This window comes from Balaenoptera physalus (genome assembly GCF_965194825.1).
Source record: "Balaenoptera physalus genome assembly, contig: SUPER_6_unloc_3, whole genome shotgun sequence".
NCBI classification, from domain to species: Eukaryota; Metazoa; Chordata; class Mammalia; order Artiodactyla; family Balaenopteridae; genus Balaenoptera; species Balaenoptera physalus.
In genome coordinates, this window is record NW_028126535.1 from 104,067 (window position 1) to 129,403 (window position 25,337).

A 25,337-nucleotide genomic window follows, 5' to 3' on the forward strand; every position below is an offset into this window, starting at 1 on the left:
TTCCAAAGACAAATCAATATACATTCATAATAGAAAAAAAAGTTTTTAATAGAGGAAAACAGGATAAATAGCACCCAAAGCTCTACCAACTAGTCTATATTTTGGTACATTTCCTTACTATTTTTATTCCCCTCATATATATAGATTTTTGGTCAGAATTGACTTTTATTACGTGTAGTGTATGTCATATTATACCCTAATAGTAGTGACCTTAAAAGATAACCTGCTTCGTTTAGAATCAAAGTATTTGAATGAGTGAATTTTCATTTTTCATGCTGTATCTGTTTTTTGAGATTCTAAAATTACACATTAACCAAATAGCTTAAGGACCATATCAGAGTTTTAGTTTAAAACATTTCTAGCTTGAAGGAGAAATTAGTCTTCCAAATAGTGATACTGTTTCAAATATGTTACATCTAGAACTTTTTGTTAATAAGGAATAAGTGGCTTTGCATAAAGCATCTGAAACAAGCAAAATGGTGTTTTATATATGCCATTTGGATATTTCTGATTATTGGATACTGGCAATTTTTATTTAAATGCTCTGTATTTTAAAAAGCATCAACTAGATTTTCTCCCTGCCTCACCTTTCATGTATTTGTGGAGGACATTGATGGGAGAGTGTGACAGCATGGTGAAAACTATTTTATATGAATAGGAGGAAGGAAGGCTCATCTGAATTAGTAAACAAACAAAAACCAAAACCAAAACCCAGCTTTAAAATTGTTCGTATTCTGTGGTATTAAAGAATGCTACTCTTCCTTCCAGTGGCTTTCAGTGATTGGGATTTGGTTATTGGCCTTACTTTAAGGAAGAGAGTTGTCCTAACATAGTTTAGGCCATTTTAGTATTTGACTATTGCCGTGTTCATGGGCTCTTCACAAATAAATGGATACTTCTAAAGTGTTTTAAAGATAGTTCATTCTCTAGAGGGTCTCAAAAAGTTCTTTGTCACCTATCCAACACCACTGTAGATAAATTCTCACGAATTTGTACCTTTAGTAAGATTTACCTCCAGTTGTAACTGATCTTAAATAATTTCTCAAACACTTGTCGAATCCTAATTTGTCCCAGATTCTGTGCTCAGTAGCTGGAGGTAGGAGAAGAATCTTCCTAACCTGGAGAAGCTTGTTTACTTAAGAGGGTGGTACTATGCAAGCAGCTGAGACCATGGAACAGTTGGTAAATTAGATGTGTGAGTGTGCAGAAAGTGAGAAGTTTTGTGGTGTGCCTGCTGGCAAAGGGATCCTAGAGGCAGATGGGGTCAAGCTTGCTGGGACAGGAGGAAGAAAAAGGCATTGCAGGCAGAGAGCAGCATGGGTGAGGCAGGAGTGTCAAATAACACGTAGAACAGAACTAGTACAATTTTGAAATGAATGGCAAGTATTCTCTGAGGTTCTCACTTGAGTAATGTAATGGCAGTCTTACTTAAACATGAAGTGAGAAGTTAAATTCTCAGAGTTGTTTTATCCGTTTTTTTTGGATGCGAGAGAATCTTTAAGCAGTACCTTTTTGTCCTCCAGATAAGGAAATTGAGGCCCAGAGAGACTTATGGCCCCCAGCTTTTTAGTGATAGAGCAGCCCTGGCATGCCCAGCCTCTGATTGGAAAACGTTTGTTTCGTCACACTGTCTCCTGAACATTTATTATTGGTGTTCATTTACTGCAGTGAAATGCTCCTACATCGGTATTACATAAAGCATTACGTTTTATTGTAGTAACTGAATAGAAATAGGAAATCTCAGCTGCATTTCATTGCTTAAGGAAAAAACCCTGAAATCTTATTCTAAACTTTTTACATTATTATAAAGGTAATTTATAATAGGTGCTTGCCAGGTTTGATTATAGGTACTATATCAAGGCAGCATTTTAGAACCCATTTCTCAAAGCTCGTCTGTGGAAGTCAGAGTATAGAGGTTTCCCATAGAGCTGCACATGATATCACACTCAGGCAGTTCATGGAGTGTAAGAAAAATCTTAATGCTTTATCGTTTGACATTTTAACCGAGGAAAAACACACACTTGATAGGTTTAACTTACTGTGACATTTTCTTCTATTTCCCTTCCCCTTCAGGTATCTCCAGGGCAGCTTACTAAAAAGTATAGCTCATGCTCAACAATATTTCTAGATGACAGCACGGTCAGCCAGCCTAATCTTAGAACCACAGTAAAATGGTGAGTACAAGTAGGTTGCCAAGGGCTGAGTGACAGACCCCCTTATCGCTAAAAGCATCCTAGCCATACATAAGTTCATTCATTTGAATTGTCCTTTTCAGTGATCAGGTTAAAAAACTGGTGTCAACTATAGATTGATTTCAAGGACCTAAATATGAATTTTCAGTTTCCATTTTAATCTTAGAGCGCATGATAGAAGGGAAAGCCAGTTAGCAAATAAGAAATCCCAGAAAAAGTATAAATCTTTATTTGACGCGTTTCTGTTGCTAAGCCATTGTTGAACACAGTGAGAAAGAGAGGTGCTTTTGATTGGCTGTTTCTAGAGACAATTATTACTGTATGAGTTGTAGTCCTCAAACAACGTGCACTACTTTGGAAGCTGCTCTTAGAAGAAGGAACAGCTTGTCCCCTGCTGGCACCAAAGCGAATCTGCATTTAAATTTAATTGGAGTTTGTCAGATTTATCCCACTGTGCTTTTTTTTTTTTCCTGCACTCTTTCTGTATGAAATTTTACTTCTCCTTCCTGTCCCCCAAAGAGGGGGAGAATATATCAAACCAGTCTTAAGAAATACACACTCAAGCTTAATTTCTTTGTAGATGAAATTTGTTCAACTGAGGTTTTAACTTAATAGACACATTTAAGTTTTGTTTATATATATATATCTCCAACACACTGTATCACTCACAGCAGAGAACAATAAAAGAGGTGAGGTTTCGGAAACATGGCTGTGGTCAGGCTTATACTTAAGGAGACACGAACAGTGTCATGATGATGGAAACTATTCTTTAATTTCTGGGAGCACCTCATAGTCCACAATTGGAGATGCACTTTCAAAACACCCTAATGATGAACCTTTCAAGCTTATTTAAGAGAAAAAAACCAAACGGGATGCAGAGCTTCTTGCCTCCTCCCTCGCGGTTGTCCACGAAACATTAACATCTCCTTAGGATATGAATGTTGATTTTCCAGAACACAGTTTGGGAAATGCTATTTGAAAATATTAATGTCCTTATCCTTAATTTTATTTGTTGTCTTAATTTTATAAGCTAATTGTATTTTTAATTGGTTTTTAATGTGCCAGCTTTTTTTTTAGCTATTTAAATTCTCAGTAACTTCTACTTTAATTAAAGACAGCAAGTTCACAGTCATAATAATGTAACTTTCCTCTCTTGCTTACAATAATAGTTGCAGTCAAGTCATGTTTCAGCAAAAACTGAGCCCCATCTCTAAAGTCCTGAGTTTGGGCACTTATCACATAATCACTCAATGTTTTTCTTCAGCCAAGACACTGAATCTGTGGGTACAAAAACCACTCTACTTTGGCTAGAGTCGCAGCTTCTTTTGAATTCAAAAGAGTCTGATGTCCAGTATATAATTCAAAAGTACTTTGAAAGTAAACCTTGCTCAGGGACTTCCCTGGTGGTGTAGTGGTTTAAGAATCTGCCTGCCAACGCAGGTGACACAGGTTCGAGCCCTGGTCTGGGAAGATCCCACATGCCGCAGAGCAATTAAACCCGTGCGCCACAACTACTGAGCCTGTGCCGTAGAGCCCGCGAGCCACAACTACTGAGCCCGTGTGCAACTACTGAAGCCCACGCACCTAGAGCCCGTGCCGTGCAACAAGAGAAGCCACCACAGTGAGAAGGCCGCGCACCACGACAAAGAGCAGCCCCCGCTCTTGGCAACTAGAGAAAGCCCGCGCGCAGTAACAAAGACCCCATGCATCCCAAATTAAGTAAAATTAAATAAAATTAAAAAAAAAAAAAAAGATTTACCTTGCTCAGACAAGAAGGTTTCATCCTTTTTTTTCCCGACCTAGTCTAATTTTTGGAAGTACAGTAAATTTTAATTTGCTCTCATGAAGTTTTAGAAATGATCATTCATCACATTCATTATTGGTGAAATAAAGGTTTACTGAGAAAATTAATAGGGCCAATTGGCTTTTAGGAATGATTTTGAAAATGTTTATCATGGGGTTAGTTTTCAGTGGGGTAGCTGTTCTCAGTGGGGTAGGTGAGCCTTATTAGAATCACTTATGCAACTTTTCAAGATATATGTTTCTGGATGCACAAAGTCCACCCGCCTGCCCCCGCCTCCAAGACACAGTGTCTGTGTGTCTGTCTGTCTGTCTGTCTCTCTCTCACCCACGCACACACACCTGTTGACAAGATGGGGAATGATGTGAAGCATGATTATATGGACAAAAGCATCCCGAGTGATTCTCCGATCTTAACCCTAACTCATTCATCCCTAAACTTTGCTGCACGCTGCAGTCATCTGGGGATCTTTAAAAACAGTCCTGATGCCCAAGTCATACCCAGTGCCGGTTAAATCAGAACATCTTGAAGCAGAAGCCAGGCAGTTTTTAAAGCTTCTCAGATGATCCCAGTGTGCAGCTGAGCTTGGGAGCCACTATTTGGTTAGAGGGCAGGAGAAAGAGAACTGCTTCTGATAATTAGTGGGACCTTAGGTAAGTCAGTTTTAAGCCTTGGTTCCCTTATCTGTAAAATGGGTGGTTTAATTAAATGTCATCTACGGTTCAGTGGTCCTTTCCATCATAAAACTTCTAATGCTGTGATTTTAAAATCAATTTGAAGATGAAACTTGGAAGCACTATAGAAGTATCCATCTTTGATGCTAACGGTGTTACAGGCCTTTATACAAGTGCTAAGATTCTATAGACCTATTCTAAAATTCAGATTTGCCTTCCCTCAATTATTTTGAGTTTCATTTTAGACACTGAGAACAAAGGGGAGCATATAACTTAACCAGAGAACCCCTTTGTTGCCTAATATACAACATCTGTGAATAACTTAGGAATATAGTAACTTAAAAAAGACTACCTAAGGACTTGTATCTATCTGTTCGTTAATACTTTATTTAAAATAATTTGGAAATACCTGTCATTAATAGGATACTGTGTAGTATTATGCTGTCTTATTAGCACTGCTTATTTCAGGATAGCTAGACCTATCATCAGTTTTGTGGCTATAAAATTTTGCTATTAAATTTTCTAATAATTATGTAAAAGTGATTTGAAATCATTTTGGTATAGAGCACTTTTATTATTTACTTTTAGGGAAATAATGGAAAACGGATGGGTAGGTGGATAGCGAACTAAATCAACTGAAATGCAGGGGCTAACAAAAAAACCACACACACACACACACACACCCACACACAAACTACTATATGGCTTAAATTTAAGCATGTGTATAGATAGATATAACTTGTACAGGACAGAAGGTTTTGTGGGTAGAAGGACAAATGACAGGGGACATATGTAATAATTTATATATTATAATAATCAACCAAAACATGCCTTCTAACAGCATATCTAGCATTTTGGGTCTCCTAATTTTGCTAAAAGCTGAAGAACCTAAAACAAGGGGGAAAGCACCCATGTGGTACTGTTCTGAATTCGAGGATTTCGGGGCCACTGGGCCTCTGGAAGGTCTTCCCTCCTTGCTAACCCCTTTTTAAAAATGTCTTCAGGCCTGATATGATAAAAATCAGTGATGACAATGTATTTTTTTTCCTCCACAGTATGACCTTAGCAATATATTACCACATCAAGAACAGGTGAGCTCTTTTGAAACCTATCTTGTTATTCCAGCTAATTAATTTACAAGGTATCAAGTTTAGTGTTAGGTAATAACTATAGATGTTACTGGCATAAGCTTTTATTATTAGAGTGCTTTTATTACAATATAGAAGTGAATCATTTATTTTTCTCTTAGGACCCTTAATTCTTAGGTTACTGAGCATCCCAAAGAGTAGTTGTTTATATGGGTTATATTGATAATTTACTGTATTAGAAATTGAAATTGAGAATTTAAAAAATTAAATTCATTGTATATTAAAACAGGGTGTGCCTTAGCACTACTGAAATTTTGAGCTAGATAATGCTTTGTTGTGGGGTGTCGTCCTGTGTGTTATAGGATATATAGCAGCACCCTTGGCCTCTACTCACTAGATGCCAGTAGCACCTTCTTCCCTCCACATTACGACAACCAAAACTGTCTCCAGCCATGGCCAGAAGTCCCCTGGGGGACGAAATCACCCCTGATTGGGAACCCCAGTGTTCAACATAAATCATTTTTTTTAATGAAAAATAACTATTTTCCACAACAAAAAATATTGAGAGAAAAGTATCTCCTCAATAGAAGACAGCTGATTCTCATATCTATTCTGTCTTCAGTCATTTGTTTTGAAGAAACAATATGAAGAAGATCCAGCCGCTTGCAGATATATAGTTGGAAAAAGGTGTATTTTTAAAGCCTTCAGATAATTTGGTATATTCTTTGATACTGTACCAAAAGTCTGCATGTGCTAGTTTCTTAAATTAGTTAAAATGGAATTCTAAATCATATCAATGAACTTGTAATAAATACTATGTTAAATTAATACCCATTGATCTGTCATGCATACTGAGTAGATCTTTTTACCTGTACCTGACTTTATAATATTATACATTGGTCATTTGGAAAGTATTGGTTCACATTTCTTTAGACAGTGTCAAAAACTCACTTTTGTTAGTATCACCACCAGTCTTACCAGAAAAGTCTTTTAAGTGTTGAGAAGTTGTCAAGTTCACAATCGAAGGTAGAAGTTTTCCAAAACTCCTGATATTTTTAGCTTGATGGCTTGAATTTTATCATTGGCAACAAATAACTTTAGAGTTATTTTCCTTGAAGTGACAGGCTCACTTTGTTCATTTTTGAAAGAATGACTGTGTCAGTTGTACATTCAAATAACGATGGTGTTCGATGAAAAAAGTGTTTCAAATAAAGATGGTGTTCTATGAAAAAAATGACTTACCGCCAAGTCACAAGTGCTTTTCCTTAACACAGCCATATTTCAGTATGTAAAAGTGCTTAATGCATACTTTCCACTTATTCAGAATATTAAAAAGAAGGACCAAGGTTTAAGAACACTATTAATTTTTACTCTTTTATCAAGGATGTTCTTCAAGCAGATTTTTTAACTGCAAGTGGCAGTGAATAATTGAATGACTTCTAATTCAGTTTGGTACCACTGCCTTGATTCATGCTCAGAAACCAGCAGTTTTACCCACTTTTGCTTTTATACATCCATAGCAAATGTCACACAATGTGAAGGGCAGGTAGTGTCTTAGTATTCTTATAAAAGCAGTTTTGACCTCTTGGGCCTCCTGAAGGAGGGGATAGGGGAGAATCCCAGAGGCCTGCAGACCACATTTAGAGAACCGCTGTTCAAATGAGCGCAGTGTATTAGTGTGGTGAAATTTTAAATTAAAAAGCCTGGTTTCTTTTAAAATAAAAAGACAATTACATTTTTAACTCAAACTATTTAAAAGAGACAAGAAGAAATACACAATAAGGATATAAAGAACTAAAGAGAAAAAAACGGGAAAAAACCATGAATCTCATATTCACATTGATTGAAGTGAGAAGAATTTATTGCCCACCACCACTGCTTCATAAAATGTTCTTGCATATTCCAGTGTGAGGTTAGAGGGGTGAAAATATATTGGTTTACTAGCATTGCCTGTTAGGGAGGGTCAGTGCTTATAGAGGCAACTCTGGCTGGTTGTTGTAGAAAAGGTTTCACAGAACTTGATGTGCTGAGTAAAAATAGGTCAGGAAACCTTTCTAAGGGTGGAATCCAGGAGAAGAATTTATAAAACTGTTTGCTTCGTTGAAGGTTAAGCTTCCTCTACCCCTCTCTCTACTCCTAGCCGATATTTTACTAAGATAGTAAGTCCTGAATTAATTTTTTAAATGCACATTCTTATTTTATAGAGTTGCAGATAGATCCTTGGATATTTTTGATGAGAGATTACATCCACTCACAGTAAGTGTCAGTTTTATTGAAGTGGTATTTTTCTCTTATACAGTTGTGTTTATTTCATGCTGATTTGCTTTGAAATTAATTACTAGAAGAAAATTACTTCCTCCAGCTCGAAGTCAAATTCATCTTCCTTTAAGTCTTCTTCCCCACGCCATGTTGTGTCTAGTCATTTTCCCGAAGACGTGTTGTATAAGGGGTTGATGGATATGAACCGAGTTGCACTTTGTGTGAATAGTGAGCAGGTAAGTAAACATACCCAAGTAACAGAAAATGTATCTTTTTAAAGGATGATGTTCCATAGCATCAAACAATATAAATATTTGTAAATAAACCTAATATGATAAGGCCTCTAAGAAGAAAATTAGAAAACTGTTTACATTTTAAACGAATTAAAATGACAAAGTTTTAAAATTCACTTCTCCGGGTGCTCTGTGGCCACACGTGGCTGGCGACTGCTGTACAGGACAGCACATTCTTAGAGCCTTATGGTTACAGGACACTGGAAATGTGTTTTCAAAGTTGACTACAGAAAAGTATGACATATGGTGATCAGCAAGACTTTTGAGCCTAAAAGTATTGGGTTGGCCAAAAAGTTTGTTTGGTTAGTGAATATATTGTTCAATAAAATGCTTGGTGAAAATGAAAACTGTGTCTTTTATTTTTACTTAAAACCAAATGAACTTTTTGGCCAACCCAATAGTTTACATTTGGTTAGAATTCTGTGGGGAGGAACGTGGAAATACATAAATTTTCTGCGGTTGTGCCTGTATTTTTCTTTAATGAATGGTGGTGAGTACTGGATCACTGTGGTATTTTAGGATCCCATTGTTTAGATTTAAAAGACTACAAGACATGTCACCCAATCAGAATTATTTTAAGGGGCACGTGGGCCCAAGTGTGAAGACTGCTATCTTAAGGGTACTTTTAAGTATTTTTCTTCCGTGGATACTTAAATTGCATTTTTTCTCCCTTCAGCGAGAAAAGATTCCAGAGGAATACTTCGAGCATGATCCTGAACACAAATTCATTTACGGATTTGTTCATACTCTTTCTAGTGCCGCACAGCTAACTGCTGAAGGTGCAGTAGTAACTTTGGTAAGATATTTTTTCTTTCATAAAGCATCTGTAGAAATTTCTGTCTTGTACACATGGTATGGTCCTGTTTTTCCCAAATGAAAGTAGGTTCCTGAAACGATCATTAGAACTTTATTAAGAGAAACCTATCAAAAGAAAGTAAAGTATACACATTTGAGCTTTAATCATCATTATGATTTAAAACGTTGCCATTGCTTTTCTCATCACAAAACAATTGCTATTAAAGGCAGCAGGAGAGATTTCTGGTTTCTCCTTCCACACCTGAGGGGACACACGCACGCACAGTGCACACACGCACACACAGACGACGCGTGTGGTGGTGGTGGGGCGGGGCAATCACTGAGCGCTCTGGTCCACAGGCAGAAACAGGTTCCGGGCAGTTTGAAGCTGAGTCCCAGACTGCACTGCCTAGGCAGTTCTGATGTGTGTCCTGACTGAGAACTACTGCCCTCAGTTCTCTGTTCCTTGGATAATGGATAATGGTGTTAACCATCCCTGCTGTCCTCTTACTGCCTGCATGTGAAGTTGCCCAGGACTAGGGTGCCAGTAGGACTTCAGAAGGCTTTACTCTAGTTAGCCTGCTAAGCTACAGCTGTGTAAGGACCTTTTTGTCATCCATTCCTAATTCCTATGGTAAGATTTTATCATTTGAATAATAAATCATATTCAAGTGAGAGGTAGTTGGGATTGTTTTACTCCTCCCTATAGCAAACCTGTAGGGGGGAAAGTCAGCTGCGTGGTCTGCAGGGAAGGAATACTTAGGCCACTCACTGCCTGCTCCTATCAAGGCAGAATTTAGGACAGGAGGCTTGTCCTTTTGAAAAGAGACCCCTCAGTGGGTACTGGATCAGACACAGGCCTTTTCTTGGCGCTACAGGCCACTTGGAGTGCTTAGCACATGCTTGAGAGAGGCAGGAATGGTGCTTGCATATGGAGAGCTAGGAAATGCAGGAAGGAGAGTATTTGGGTTGGAAGAGGGGCATTTCTTTGTAGCCAAGTTAAGCTTGATGTACCTGCGAGACAGCAGAATGGCAGTGTCTAGTAATCATTTGAATATATGGGATTGGAGCATGAATCTGAGCTAGAGGGAGGGAATTAAGTGTAGCTGTTCAAATGCAGAGAAAGTATGTAAAATAAAAAGTGGGTAGAAGATAGATCCTACTAGGGACTGTCAGCACTTAAGGGACAGATCCCCAGAGGAGTGGCTACAGTGGTAGGAAACCCAGCAGAGAACCCTAAGAGACACCAGGAGAGGTTCAAGAAGGAGAGTATGGTCCAAACGCTAAATGCTACCAAGAAGTTGCTCATGTCATAAATACCATGTCACTGAATACCTACTCTGTGTCACTTTTCTACATGTGGGGGGTGGAGGAGAGAACAAGTTGGATAAATAAAGTTCTCGCCTTTATGGAGCAAGTGTGGAAGACGTAAATTTTTTTTTTTTTTTTTTTTTTATCGGAGTACAGTTGATTTACAGTGTTGTGTTAGTTTCAGGTGTATAGCAAAGTATAAGTGTTTTTTTTTAATGAGTGTTTTTTAAAAGATGACTATTTCAAGTGGTGGTAAAAACCATGAAGAGAAAGCAAGGTAAAGGGATAAAGTGATTAGAGGGGCTTACTAGAAAGCTCAGGAAGAGCCTCTTTAAAGAGGTAATGTTTGAACCCAGGACCTGGCTGAACTGAGGAAGATCAGGTACGCTGGCATTACGGGCAGAGGGGACAAGTGCAAGGCTCTGAGACAGGAACTTGTTCTGTGTGTTCAAGGAAAAGCAAGGTGGCCATTGTGATCCGAGCGGGGAATGAGGGAAAGAGCATAGGTGATGAGGTCACGGAAGGACAAGGCCGTACCGCACAGGGCCTCGTAACTTGCAGGCCACGGGAAGAAGGTATTTGTTTGATGGGAAGCCTCTGGCAGATCTGGAGCAGGCGCATAAAGTACTCTTAATTTAAGAGGCTCTCCTGGCTGCTTTGGGGAGAACAGACTGTAGTCTGTTGGGAGGCAGAGAAGTTAGGCAGTGGCAGCGATACAAGTCAGAAGTGACAGACAGAAAAGCGGTCAGGGTACCAGTGAAGGTAGAGATAACAAGAAGTCCTAACAGATTGGAGCAGGATACACTCAAGTGCAGGTTTTTGGTCTCAGCGACTGGGCGTGTGGCAGTGCTCTTTCATTTATGAGGGAAGGCCTGGGGAGTGGAGCTCTGGGACGAAGAGCTCTGGGTTGTTTGTGTGAAGGCACCGGTGACCACGGCAAGAGTAGTCTCTGTAGAGTGGTAGCAGCAGGAGGCTGACTGAAGTGGGTTAAGGAGAGGATGGGAGATGAGGAGCTGGCCTCAGGCCTGAGGACGCCGTCTAGGGGCAGTGGGGGACAGGCTGGGGACATGGAAGCATTCACACTGGAGGAAGCCTCTGACAGAGAGGGAGAAGTTGTTCAAAAGGAGACTAACTGTGGGCACAGTGCTCTGCAGAAGTGAGGTGGGATCAACTTCATTCATAGGAGAGTTAGCTTCAGTGAAAAGAAAGAAATCTCGCTTCCTCCGAGACAGGAGGGCAAGTGGGATAAATGAATATCAGCACGTGTACCAAGTTTGCCAGTACAAAGGTGAGAGGAAGTTGAGAGATTGCCAGTGTCGTTTCAGTGCCTCTGATGAGTCCCATAAAGTAGAGAGTTGAACCTTGCGGGGAGAGTCGTTCTTAGGGTACTAGAGAGTGCTGAGTTCTTTGGGGAATGGGAGCCGAATTTCACTAAGAACATATAATCTCAATACCCGTGTTTGAAAACACAGTAGAGTTTGGAGGGCATGGGCGAATCTGAGCTGTCAATCTGATAACCCTTCAGAGAGTAAACAGACTCTTTCAAACTGGACATTTTTCTTTTTGTCAAATGGCATATACACTCTTCTACAGAGGTAACAACAAATCACAGCTTACCTCTCTAATCTTTGCTCAGCTGTTAACTCCATCCAGTTCTTTGTAGGGTAGACATTTGATACATGTAAAAGAAACCGTGAAATCATCTCACAAACCGGCAGGTTTAGAGGAGCCCCAGGGATACAGACACAGGCAGGTCTTCCCACCTTAAAACCAAAAGAATTGACTAAGCTGCAGATTATGTAAGACAGAAATGAATAATGAAATGATAATGGAGATGTGAAAAATTGGGGCTATGAAAAGGACTACCCTTTGTATGCATGTGTGTTCCTTCAAAAGGCACTAAAATATGGGAATACTTGACAGTTGTAAAGCCCCTTTGTACTGCCTGTCCTGCTGTGCCACGCAGCAGCCACTGGGAGGCTCTCTTGACCACCAGTTTTTATCTTCAAGTTCATGCCACAAAAGGACTGGTGACTGACTCTGAAGAGAAGGTAAAGATGTGCTCAGTCTTACCAGAATTTTACACACTCAAGCGTTATGTAAAATCGCCATGCAACCACCACCAGTCTTGTAGTTAACATTGCACGTGATAGGCACTCAAGCATTTACTGAACAGTTGAAGTCGACACTGGGCTGTATGTGCTGCCCTTGACAAGTGGGAAGGTAATAATACAATGCGTGTCTTTAGAATGCCCTTTGCTGAGATGTCCTTTCATTCCTGTGACCAAAATTGGGTTGGAAATTCACACGGGCAGAGTAGAAATATCAGACTCACAGAAATATCTGACTTACAACTGTGACCTGGCCTCTGGCCTTGGCTTGGCTGAGCAAAGTCTTTGTAGAACCTAGGAATAAAAGGGGTGTCAAAAAGAGATGAAATCTGTCATTCCTAACAATTCTTATCACAGCACTTAAACTGAACGAAAATCAAAGATCAGTGCTCTACTTTTGCAGGTTTACTTAGAAAGGCTTTTAACTTATGCTGAGATCGACATTTGCCCCACTAACTGGAAAAGAATTGTTTTGGGAGCCATTCTTCTTGCCTCCGAGTTTTGGGACGATCGGGCTGTATGGAATGTGGACGACTGCCAGATCCTCAAGGACGTTACAGTTGAGGACATGTGAGTTTGTAAGGTTACCGTGAACTTTCTAACCATTTTCCAATACCTCATTTGCTCTCATAAAGTTTACATTTTTAAGAAATGTTACATTTTAAGAAAGGTTACCTTGTGCAGAGAGCTGAAATAGACATAAAATTACAGCCTTCTTTCTATCTAGCTGTAGTATAACAATTTGTATTTCCCCTCATTCATTGGTAGGTCTTGATGTGTTATTGTTGTAATATTCTGCTTGAGAAATTGAAATTATTTTTCTGGTGGTTTTTGCCAAACATTTTACAAGCTCACTACCAGAGCAACATGGTACAGTAAGTAACTTGACAGCTTTCTTAAAGCTGTCTACCAGGTCCAGTCCATTTTTAAGGGGCACATGCCTGGTCTTTGAAGCAAGTGGCCACTGTTAAGGTCTTAGGGCCTCTAGACTACTGACAGGTTATAATTTCAACCTGAGTCACACATTGTGTATTTGCTTTTGCTGGTCTTTTTCTCCTTTTTATCTGAGGTTCTGTTGTTACAGAAACTATGATGTACAGGTAGCCACATATAAAGGTTTCAGATCCCTGTGTTCCTGTCTCCTCCCCTAAAGTCTGCTGAGCTAGGAAACACCTACCTCTCAGGTCGTCCGGGAAGCATCCCTGGGGCCTCACCCAGGGCACTCAGCAAACACAGCGGCACTTTGTGGGGCCTTGAGTTAACTAGGCAGGTTCTCCTCACAGATGGCACGCTCACATTGGCATGAAACGCCAGGCTTCCAATCTGGCTCTGGTGAAGGGCCCCAAGGGTGGGAAGCAGGATGAGCCAGAGAGGTAATTCCAGCAGACTCTCGAAGTGCCCGCTTGACAGTGAACCTGTCTTTGTGGGTGGCATTCAGGAAAATGTGAAAGGACACCTCTTGATTATATTGGACAGCAGAGGCCGATCAAGATGGCAGGCAGGGGCAAGAGTTTGTTTTTGTTACCTTTGCCCCTTACCCTAGATAATTCACAATTACCAAAGTGCATATTTACAGCTGAAGCGAGGAAAGCTGTGACTAAGAGAAGGGACCAGTGACTGTCAGTAGCTGTCAAAGTGGCTTTTGGTGAAAATGCCCACTTTGGTGATCATGTAAACCAGGTGGTCGTGGTGATATTGCTGGTAGCAATCTTAGCAAACAGTGGAACAGCAGATAATGAATTTGAAATGAATAGAAGTACTTTTGGAAGTTGCAGAAACTAAAGTGACGTTGACCAACACTATCATCAGTCTTTGAACTGGTCCCTTGAAGGAAGGAAAATTTGTAATCGTGAACACCATCCCTGCCATGATGGCAGCTGAAATTTTCTCAGAATCTGCAGCTGAGCTGACTGGGGCTCTGGTTCCAGGTACAACATCCGAGAACATGCAGGGAAACGTGTGGGTGTTCATAGACATTGAGCCCAGGAGCATTGGCGGCACTGTCCAGCTATGAAGAAACTAATTCTAAACAACGCTTTTCTGTGTAGAACGGAGAATCACCAGGAGTTATGTTTATAATAGGCTGCTTTTGTTTATGATCTTTGGGAGTTGGAAAGCATTACAACAAAGTGTTTAATACACATTTGTTTCATCCCTCTGCTGTTGACTACTATTTGTAATGGTCTCATTTTGAGTCTGAATTGAAAAATTGCTGTCTATCAGCTTTTCCTTAAAACTTTCTAACATCTCTGTGTCTTGTTAAATATATATTTCCCTTCAAAAGAGTAAGTTAAACTGAGCAGCTGCTGTTCAGACAGTTTGCTGCGCCTGTAAGTGGTAGGCTCTTCAGCCACCTAGCCATTTACAAACAGCAAAAAACACAGAAGATGCATATTCTGTAGGCATAATGCTTTTCTTCAGTGATTAAAGCTCTATTAATAGACATGTTAATCCTATGAAGTACTGTATTTCCACACAATTAAAATGTATTAGTGGAGAAAATATAAAAGGGATAGTGAAGTGCATTTATTCCTGTAGTAAATTAAGTCCTGATTAGCTGATTATCAAAACATTATCTGATTTACATTTCTATAGACTTCTGGCCGTATGAACAGGAAATTAATTTTGGAAGTAGGTTCAGTTAGGTTTAAAGTTCAACAAATGAGAAACCTCATTTCTGCTCATACTCTGCTCTCCATACAGGAGAACATGGAGCATTTGTTGATTTATCCAATGGATAAAATATTAACACTTGAAAACCAAGAAACCAAATGTATTGTAAAATAAGCCACTTGCATGTTTGTTTGGGTATTTATCATTTTTATCTAATCAACTCTCTAAAGTGATTGCTGTGAAAAGTGGTAAGATTTACTCTAACTTTATATTTATTTACTTAAACATTTGGCAAGCAAATGGCTGGATATGGTCATATAGCAGAAGCCTGCTCCCAGCACTCTACTTTCCCACTTCATTGAATTCGCCCTCTGTGGGCGTGTGCAGTCTGTCCTGGCAAGGGGCGGTAGGTCTGAACATTCTGGGCTGCTCTCCTAACACCGGGGGCAACAACTGCTCTATCAGAGGTCGTATCGTAAAGTGGGTTTAGTCTAGCTGAGACATAATCTTACTGCCTTCCTAAGCTTAAAAAGTGCATCCTGTCCTGTCATGGTGACGACAACTCACCCTAGTAAGGTTTTAAGGTGAACAGAAACTTGCATTATGCCCTTTGACACAGCCCCATGCACGGGGTGGGGGTGGGGGTGGGGGGATTCCCTTTCCCATCGAATGTAGCTTATTTATTTATTTACTTGAGATGAATCCTTGTTGCCTCAAGAGTTTTCCCCCCTCAGAGATAATAGCAGTGGCTCTCGATGGATCCATTTGTTGCCGTGGTGATGTGCCCACTCCTTTTGTTGGCTCGTCTCTACTTCAGTAAGCCCCTGCCTGTCACCAGCCCGGTGAAAATGTCTGCAAGTTCTTCAGAGCTAATAAACAGCATACATCATTCCTTTCAACTGATCACTAGAGCGGGGCCTCGTGAGTGAGTGTGGAGCATGAATCGTACAGCTGCACTAATGGAACTCTGAAGAATGAGCCCCTGAGTCAGCAGCATGAGTGCATAAGAGGGCCATGACCTCTTCCCCCTTGTCCCAGACTCAAAGTGCTGGGACGCAGAAAGGACCACAAATAGCTGTACCTTGTTTGCACATTAGGGTATTAATCCAGCTGGGTAGCCATTATTGGTTTCAAAACAGTATTTAGAGCCATCCTAGTAGCTCAGAATGGTATTTTTGAAGATAGCCCAGTTGACTAAAATTGTCCTGTGTTGGTTTTGTCTTCTCCTCCTCCCCCAGGAATGAGATGGAAAGGCACTTCGTGGAGCTACTTCAGTTTAATATTAATGTTCCTTTCAGTGTGTATGCCAAATACTACTTTGACCTTCGCTCCTTAGCAGATGACAACAACCTGAATGTTCTATTCACTCCTCTTAGCAAAGAAAGAGCACAGAACTTAGAGGTAAGGCTGTGAAATCACTAACTGGGGTTTTCTGTCAGCCACCGAAGCCACACCTGTAGCTAAATTATATTAAGCAGTGATTAGGAAAATGGAAAGCTGTTAACAGTTTGAAGAGCTTATTGACCCGTTGGCATCATATTTCCTGTGTCTTTTATGGTTTATACAGGGATCCCACATTATAAAAAAAAAAATTGTCTCTTCTGTAACCATAATTCAGAATACTTTCAATCATATTTAATCTGTTCTTAATGGTTTTCCATTTGAACCTCTACACTTACATATAACCATACATGAATAATTTCTTAAAATTGTATCCCTAATCAGATGTACCTACAGAATCTACTTACCACTCTTAACTGTCTGTTTTTTTTTTAATAATTGATGTTTTGGACTATTTCTACTGTCTTGATATTTTTAATAAATAAATAAATGTATTTATTTATTTATGGCTGCATTGGGTCTTCGCTGCTGCACGCGGGCTTTCTCTAGCTGCGGCGGGCGGGGGCTGCTCTTCATTGCGGTGCGCAGGCTTCTCATTGCAGTGGCTGCCCTTGTTGCAGAGCACGGGCTCTAGAGCGCAGGGTCAGTAGTTGTGGCGCACGGGCTTAGTTGCTCCTCGGCATGTGGGATCTTCCCGGACCAGGGCCCAAATCCGTGTCCCCTGCATTGGCAGGCGGATTCTTAACCACTGCGCCAGCAGGGAATTCCCTCTTAACTGTTTTTTACTCAGCTTGCAGTTCGTGTGTGTGTGTGTGTGTGTATGTGTGTGTGTGTGTGTGTGTGTGTGTGTATCACAGTTCAGTCCCATGAGTTTATTAGACAAAGCATCCGTGGCTAACCTGAGAGACCTATACTTGGAAGGTATAATGTGGATTCAGATACTGGATGTAGAAAGTACATGAGTTTTTAATATAAATGGTAACGTACATGGAACAACGTAATACTTATGGCTTATGATTTTTGGTGGGTATACAGCAAAATTCACAACTGAAATGAACACATTTAAAATTGATACTTTCTGTGGTACCTTGGTGGTACTTTAGAATAAGATGTTTTTCTACCATAATTTATGTGCAAGTGAAATAGCACCTTTCAGCGCTTGTCATTAGACCTCTCCTACCTTCAGCACATACCTACCTGATTAAAATTTTCTTAGAGTATGTAATAACTAATGAAAACTGAAGAGAAGTTGAATAGCTGAGTAAACACTGATTTTGCCCAAGTGTATGTCCATTACGTTTAAGGATCACGTGTGTAGGTAACAGATGATATTGCTATTAGGAGCCTATCATTAGGAAGCCAATTTTTAAGTAACTCTAAGTTATTAGGGCAAGTTACCCCTTGCCCCAGCAATCTAATCATAGCCCTTAAAGGTTATTACCTTAGGGAACTGTCAGTTAGTGTAGATATCAGCTATCCAAAGTAGCAGTAACTATGAACTTATCTAAACGAATGGAGATGTGTGGCTTATCAATGATGCTTTTTTTGTTTTTTTAAGGTCCGAACATTTTTTTCCCCCCTAATTATACCTATGTTCTACCTGATTGACTTTCCTAGGCCATTTCCAGATTGTGTGACGACAAATACAAAGACGTGTGTAGAGCTGCTATGAGAAGGTCTTTCAGCGCTGATCATTTCATTGGTATTCGGCGCTCCAATGCCATCCTCTCTTAAGGGAGAAGTGAGGGGTTGTAACATCATAAACCCCTCGAAACAAAGACTGGAGAAATATCACCTCTCCTGCTCAGAAACCAGCAAAGTTAGTATTTTCACCTTAAAGAAAGACATTGAATTCAAGAGACTCATGGACAAGCGAAGATTATGCTCATAGGAAAGAACGGGACCTCGTCAATGTAACACGCTCTTCTGTCCTTTTTATTGTAAACAGAGTTACAAAAACCACTCCAAAGCTAAAAGCTCCCAATCCACGCACAGATATCTGCTCCCAATCCACGCACAGATATCTGATAGCTGTGAGCTATGTGACGTTTTTTAATTAATAGTTTAAATTTTTAGACTTTAAAGACACTAGCTATATAACTTCTATGTTTTTCTTACCTCACTGTCCCATACTGCTGCATATTCCTTTAGAATCAGTGCAGTATTACCATCAAAAAATGGGACTCCAAAAAAAAAAAAAAGTAAAAAAACAAAAAAAGAAAAAAAACCAAAAAAACAAAAAAAAAACAAAAAAGAAAAAAAAACAAAAAAAAACAAAAAAGAAAAAAAACACAAAAAAAAAAACAAAAAAAAAACATGGGACTCCTAACAACTCATAAAGCCAAACTTCGGAACAGACTGTTGTAGCATCGCTAGGTTTTGCAGGGTTCTTCCTCCCTACTATATCATTGAAGCTGCTAGTCATTATTGGCAATCAATTTAAACCAAAAAGCTGCTGAATAACACATGTCATCCAAATTCTTTGCAGGCAGTACTTATTAGCATATTAGCATGTTTGCGATCATAAACAGAGAAAGTAGGTTATTTCCTTCTATTGGGTCCGTGCTGCATTTCTTGTTAACTATAATGGTGCTTCTGATTTTGTGATGATTTTCCTCTTTGTTATGTACTTGTGTTAAAGGATATTTTCATAATTCCAGCCAACATGGTGGTCCAGTAATTAACAAGCCGGTGATGAAATAGAAGGTGTCCCAAAAGTCTTAGAACAATTTTAAGCTTTAATATAGTGTGCTTGGATACTCCAGAACAGTGTCGCAGAAGTATAAATGCTAGACTGGCAAAACATCACTTGAAACTTTAATCGAATTTCTTCTAAACTCATTTACTTTTGTACATTTTAAACATTAAGCTTTTATTTTTTTATTTTTTATTTTTTTAAATGAATTAATTTATTTAATGGCGTGTTGGGTCGTTTCTGTGTGAGGGCTTTCTCTAGTTGTGGCAAGCGGGGGCCACTCTTCATCGCGGTGCGCGGGCCTCTCACTGTCGCAGGCTCTCTTGTTGGGGACACAGGTTCGAGCCCTGGCTTGGGAAGGCCCGTGAGCCACAATTACTGAGCCTGCGCGTCTGGAGCCTGTGCTCCGCAACAAGAGAGGCCGCGATAATGAGAGGCCCGCGCACCGCGATGAAGAGTGGCCCCCGCTTGCCACAACTAGAGAAAGCCCTCGCACAGAAACGAAGACCCAACACAGCCATAAATAAATAAATACATAAATTTTAAAAAATAAAAAATAAAACAATAAACGCTTAACGTTTAAAATTTACAAAACTAAATGAGTTTAGAAGAAATTCGATTAAACTTTCAAATGATGTTTCGTAAGTTTGTGGCATTTATACTTCTACAAGTATCAAAGCTTAAAATTGCACTAAGACTTGAGGGGATACCTCCCCTCCTCTTTTTAAAATAGTCCTTTGCAAGGCTGGGCTGCTTACCTGCTTGATCACCTAAGTTTCTTTTTTCTAGATTTGGTGAAGGAATTATGAACAACAGTGTTAATTCACATGTAATAAATTGAAAAGAACTGGACCCTAGTAGTAGTGACAGGAGAGTAAGTGATACGAAACAGCTTTTCTATCCTGTGTGTTAACCTGGCTGTAGGTGTCTCACTTCAAGTTCTATGTAAGAGGAAACATATAAACCTTAGGAACCCTTACCTCAGGCTTTAAAAGGCAGGGAGGTCCAGTAATCAGTCTTTTTGGAGATTGGTAACGATGTCACCTAAACTTGAAATATTAAAAAAAAAAAAAAAAAAAAGTGTTCTCAACTATGTGAAATCTTTCTCCTCCTACCTTCTCAAATGTAATCCTAGGAATTTTGCCTGTAAACAAAGCATTTCTGGGCCAGAAGTACTTTCTCTCTTTATAGCAAGGCTTCACATTATACTGAGTGCTGCAGGTTCCATCATTTTTAAGGGACAGAGACATAAATGATAAATTATGGTATATAAAATACTACAATCTACCACCTCAAAAAATATTGTTTATGGAGTTTGGAGCTTGGAAATTCAAGTACTGATTGCAGTTTTATTTTGAAAAGAATGCTACAACTTATGTGGTTTTTCTTCCTCATGTTTATATTAAAAGAAAAGCTAATAAACTCTGTTTTAATTAAAATATATGGCTACTGTGTTTGTAACACTTCTCACTGTTCACATAACATTACAACTCTGCCTAACTCAAATGTTTTCAGTCAGCTCTGATAGTCGGGCCTTAAAGCATTTTCCAACTAACCATTCATAAGTTGTTTTGACCCCTGCCTTTAGTTAAGATGTAGACATTTATTTCTTCAGCTTACGCTCTTTTCAACCTGAAGATAATCTAGTCCACTTAAAATCACTGGCTACAGTGCTCAGTGGCATAATGCATTAGATGGCATTTTTGAATTGTTTGTTATGGTGCCAAGATGGAAATGCACATTGAAAGATAAAAGTAGGTAAATCCACAGAGAAAGGAATTACAGGAATACTGTAGAATCAGAACTTGTTGTTTGAGGGTTTCAAGCAATTGAACAGGAAAGAAAATGGAAGAACAGGAAGCAGTAGAATTGTGGTTGCTGTTAAGAGGGTGACTTTTAAACAAGCCACGTAATTTGACTTTAACATGCTATTTCACTTAACATTCAGTTGGAAATATACCAGATCTCTCAAGTTTCTTTTAGACCCTAGCCACTGCACTTGAGCAATATTCCATCAGTCCTGATAGTATTGCCGTAGTATTTCCTCCACCTTAGTTACCTTCCTAAGGTCACATCTTTAACTTTGTTCTTGTTAAGTTGCTGATGAGGAGAAATGATCTGATTTAGTACAGAAGGGAAAAAAAATCGATCACAAGTCACTGTTTATATCAATAGTTTGCACCGCGTAGTAATATGCCAGTTACTAAGCAGAAATGCTGACATATCTCGAGTGGTCGAAGGTTTGAAAAAAAAAAAATTGGGGGTAGGAACATTGGGCATGACTGTAGCTTCAAGAACAAGTTGGTAGAATAAGGGGAATCGCTAAAAATTGCTTTTCCCCTTCAGCTTTAATTCTAGAGGCAATACAGCCATTTTAATAAATGGGAAATTGAGGCAACTTAAGGTAAAAATTTAAACATCACAAAGTAGGTTCTCCAACAAATATGGGGCATGGAAACTAGTTATTAATAGGGTGGCAACTATGGCATGTTTTTCCAGATTTTTATACCGAGGAAGGGTTTGTTCCCTAAAGTAGTAAGACTATAAAAGAATATCTGACTACCTGAACTCAAATTTTATTTTTTCGCTTTTTAAGAAAAATTATTTTTCTCTATTGGAATACTGACATCTGTGCAATTTTAACTCTGGTATACCGTGAACTGAACTTTATTCTTTACAAGGAAAAGACAAAAGTTTGAAATGTATGTTTGAACCAAATTAAATTGCCATTTTTGTATGTTAAATTCATGTGGTTGACCCTAAGACAACTTCTTAGGGCCCAGTGTTTCTGGTTAAGAGAAATTTTTTCCACCCTGTATCAGATTCCATCATGACCCTATGCTTTCACATTTACTCCTAATGTACCCTGTATGCCCATTCTTGAAATTCAACAGCACTAAATCCTAGTTTTACAACAGGTCAAATTTCATTTCTTAGTTTTCCCATTCTATAAAATATACCATTCCTTGACTTTTGAAAAATGCTGAAGCCAGTATTTACTGGAAAACAATTCACTCTGTATTCAGGTTATGCAATGTTTTTGGAAATGTTTACCTATAGCGTGTAGGTTAGCTAAAATCTTTCATCACCCAAGACTTCTCTCTAACCACATGTAAAATGACTACGACTGTTCCCTCACCCAGAAGCCGCATTCTTGAGTATAGAGCTATTTGGTAAAGCACTTGACAGCTGGTAGGGGCTCTCCCAGGGGTAAGTGCTAATTTCTATGCAGAATCTGTAGATTACACCCAGCATCTATCAAGTTAAGGATTAGATCACCTAAAATCTTAACTGTTAGCCACTCACCAGCCTGGCCAGCCTGACACCGTGCCAGCAAGAATACAAAAGATCTAGGAGCCCTTCAGAGACACCTGGTCCCTTGTACACAGGTGCAATCTGTTTGGCTTCTGAGGCAATTTCCACTAGTCCGTTTTAAATGGGTTTGGCAGATGAGATAACATGTACTTCATGTGAAAGAAATGTTATGAATACCAGTTTATGGTTTAGGATCGCTAACATGCAGAAAGAACCAGGAAAGTGAAGTAGTATAGAAATTAAGAGAAATCCAGAGTCAAATGAAAAGAGGTGAATGTTCTGTAAAGAAAAAAAAAAAAAAAAAAAGGAACAGGTTAGGTGATTACTTAACTGCTGTGAGGGCAGCTAAATAATTTGAATGTGATTAGAGAAAGTCAGTGACAGCCTCAGAACCTAAGGTCCTCAAGAATATGTCGATCTCTACTTCAAGACCTCAAATTACTCTGCTAGCTTTTTCTTACAACATCTATTCCTTCATCTTACCGTTCTCAATTCTACTGACCTTTACTTCTAGCTCCCCAGATGGTGGCCCTTTATCTCCTCACTGTGGGAACCGACTCTTCCAAACGCAGGGCATCAGTGTTTTGTCCACCTCCCACTGCCCTCTCTCAACAAGGTCATCTCAGCTTCACCCTTTGACTCTCTGCTCGTGTCCAATGTGGCAGTGCTTGATGTTGGTTACTACTATGAGCCATTTCTAAAACACTATCACCAGGTTCCAGGAAATACAGGATTTCTATGGCTCACGGGCTAACTGGCCCCTTGTAATCCCCTTTAATCAACTACTTGAGCCCTCCTGTGTTCCCACAAAGTAGTTGTTCCCAATTTGCTGCACTCACTCCCCTGATCTGCCCACATCCCTAGATGTATCTCCTCAGGCTAGGCAGCAACCCCACCTTCCAAACTCCAAAACTCATTTCATCTGGCATTAGGAATAGATGCCTCACTTCTTAAGGTAACCCCTCTCATCTAAGGGAGAGGATTCCATCCCAACTCTTCAAATCAAATTTCTATATCCAACACCCCCACCACCAGGATGGTGGTGAGGATGGGGCAATTTGACCTTCCTCAGCCCTTGACATGTCCTAGTGTTTCTCAAGATGTGGTCTCCAGACCACCTGCCTCTCATGGGCTGAAAGTCCCTGTAAGAAATGAAGCTTCTCTAAATGCAACGCGGAATCCTAGAACAGATAAAGAACATCAGTGGAAAATCTGGTGAAATCCAAATGAAGTCTGGAGTTAACAGTAGTGCGTTAATGTTGACTTCTTAGTTTAACAAATGTGCTATGATAATATGTTAATATTAGGGCAAAACGGATATATCTTTGCAACTTTTCTGTAAACCTAAAATCATTCTAAAAGTTTACTAAAACAGAACAAAAAGACCTAATTCTTGGATCCCAAATTCATCTCAATTCCTGGAGCTGAAGCCTGGGAATCTACATTTCTAATAGGAAGCCCAAATGATTCTTATGCAGACACAAATTTGAAAACTAGTCTTTCAATTCCCTTTCCATTCCATGCCTGAATGGCTGCTTCCTCCTTGTTTTACTTACCTTAACCTGATTTCATCTTTTAGATCCTCTCAACCCTAAAATATAAGTACTATCATTATCCCCCTTTCACAGATGAGAAAGTATAAGATGCAGTACACAAACGAAGTACTAAGAGCTTAAGTAATTTGTTCAGGATCAACAGCCCATGAATGATGGAGCTGGGAGTTGAATCCCTAATCAGTCTAGCTCCCAAATCTATGCACAGAACCATTCTACTTCCTCTCATTCTGTTGCACGTAAGAGCTCTGTAACTAAATCACTAAAAGAAGCATTATTACCTATTTCTCCAACTTCCTAAGTCCAACAGTGCCCCCCTTTTCCACTGGGGGGAATGAACAATGAGAAAGCATTGGGAAGATGTGCCAACTAGAGACCTGGACGGGTAAGGCACAGTGGCTCTTGCACCAGGATCCAGCTCAACTGCTGTATTCTCTGTTCTCCCAAATGCCCTAACATGTACCAATCTAATAATGCTCATAGTACTCACTTTGATGCTAAATTAATTATCTCAGGTTTACTAAGCATCTGTCCAGATTGTCAGGGAAGTGCCAACTCTAAATCAATTGACAGTTGGCCCTCCGTATCCACAGGTTCTGCATCAGTGGATTCAACCAACCATGGACTGAAAATACTTAGGGAAAAAAATTTCAGAAAGTTACAGAAAGCAAAACTTGAATTTGCTGCACACCACCAACCATTTGCATTATATTTACAACTACTTACTTAGGATTTGTATTTGGTGTTATAAGTAATCTAGACATGACTTAAAGTATAAAGGAGGGTGCGGGGGAAGATGGGAGGATTGTGCGTAGGTTATATGTAAATACTGCACCGTTTTCTATAAGGGACTTGAGCATCCATGGATTTTGGTATGGGGTGGCACGGGGGGGAGGGAGACTACTGGAACCAATGACCCACAAATACAGAGGGAGAACCATATATCCTCTTATCTTAGCTGGGTTCCCTGACTTGTATTTAGACCTTAATACAAAGTTGTGGATCTAACTGCTGAATGATGAAGTTTTGGGAGTTTCTGACTGCAAACCAGACACACACAACAACAGCAGCACTTCTATCCAAATTGCTTCAGTACAGAGTATAGATGGAGGGTTGATAAAATAGAACACAATCTCAGGTAATGTCTCTGTTCTTATGTGTATTTTCCTTCATTTCTTCAAGTGAATCATGAAACAATCACAGGATCAGCAGGAGAAACCTATGAAGTATATTCATTCAGGTAAAACATGTTTTCATTAGTTCTCCTTCTGGTGATTGGAATTTCTTTGATTTTAT

At 39.5% G+C, this 25,337-nt stretch overlaps 1 protein-coding gene across 1 annotated transcript in view; it reads left to right on the plus strand.

Annotated features, from left to right (window-relative positions):
* Window positions 1-18,486, plus strand: part of LOC309663532 (cyclin-Y-like protein 1) — a 33,820-nt gene extending 15,334 nt beyond the window's left edge. The window contains exons 4-8 of the mRNA XM_082478880.1: window positions 5,723-5,758; window positions 8,984-9,103; window positions 12,928-13,094; window positions 16,376-16,538; window positions 18,096-18,486. Coding sequence (XP_082335006.1) covers window positions 5,723-5,758; window positions 8,984-9,103; window positions 12,928-13,094; window positions 16,376-16,538; window positions 18,096-18,212 — 603 coding nt within the window. The 3' untranslated portion in view covers window positions 18,213-18,486. The remainder of the gene's footprint in view (window positions 1-5,722; window positions 5,759-8,983; window positions 9,104-12,927; window positions 13,095-16,375; window positions 16,539-18,095) is intronic.
* Window positions 18,487-25,337: the final 6,851 nt, after the last annotated feature.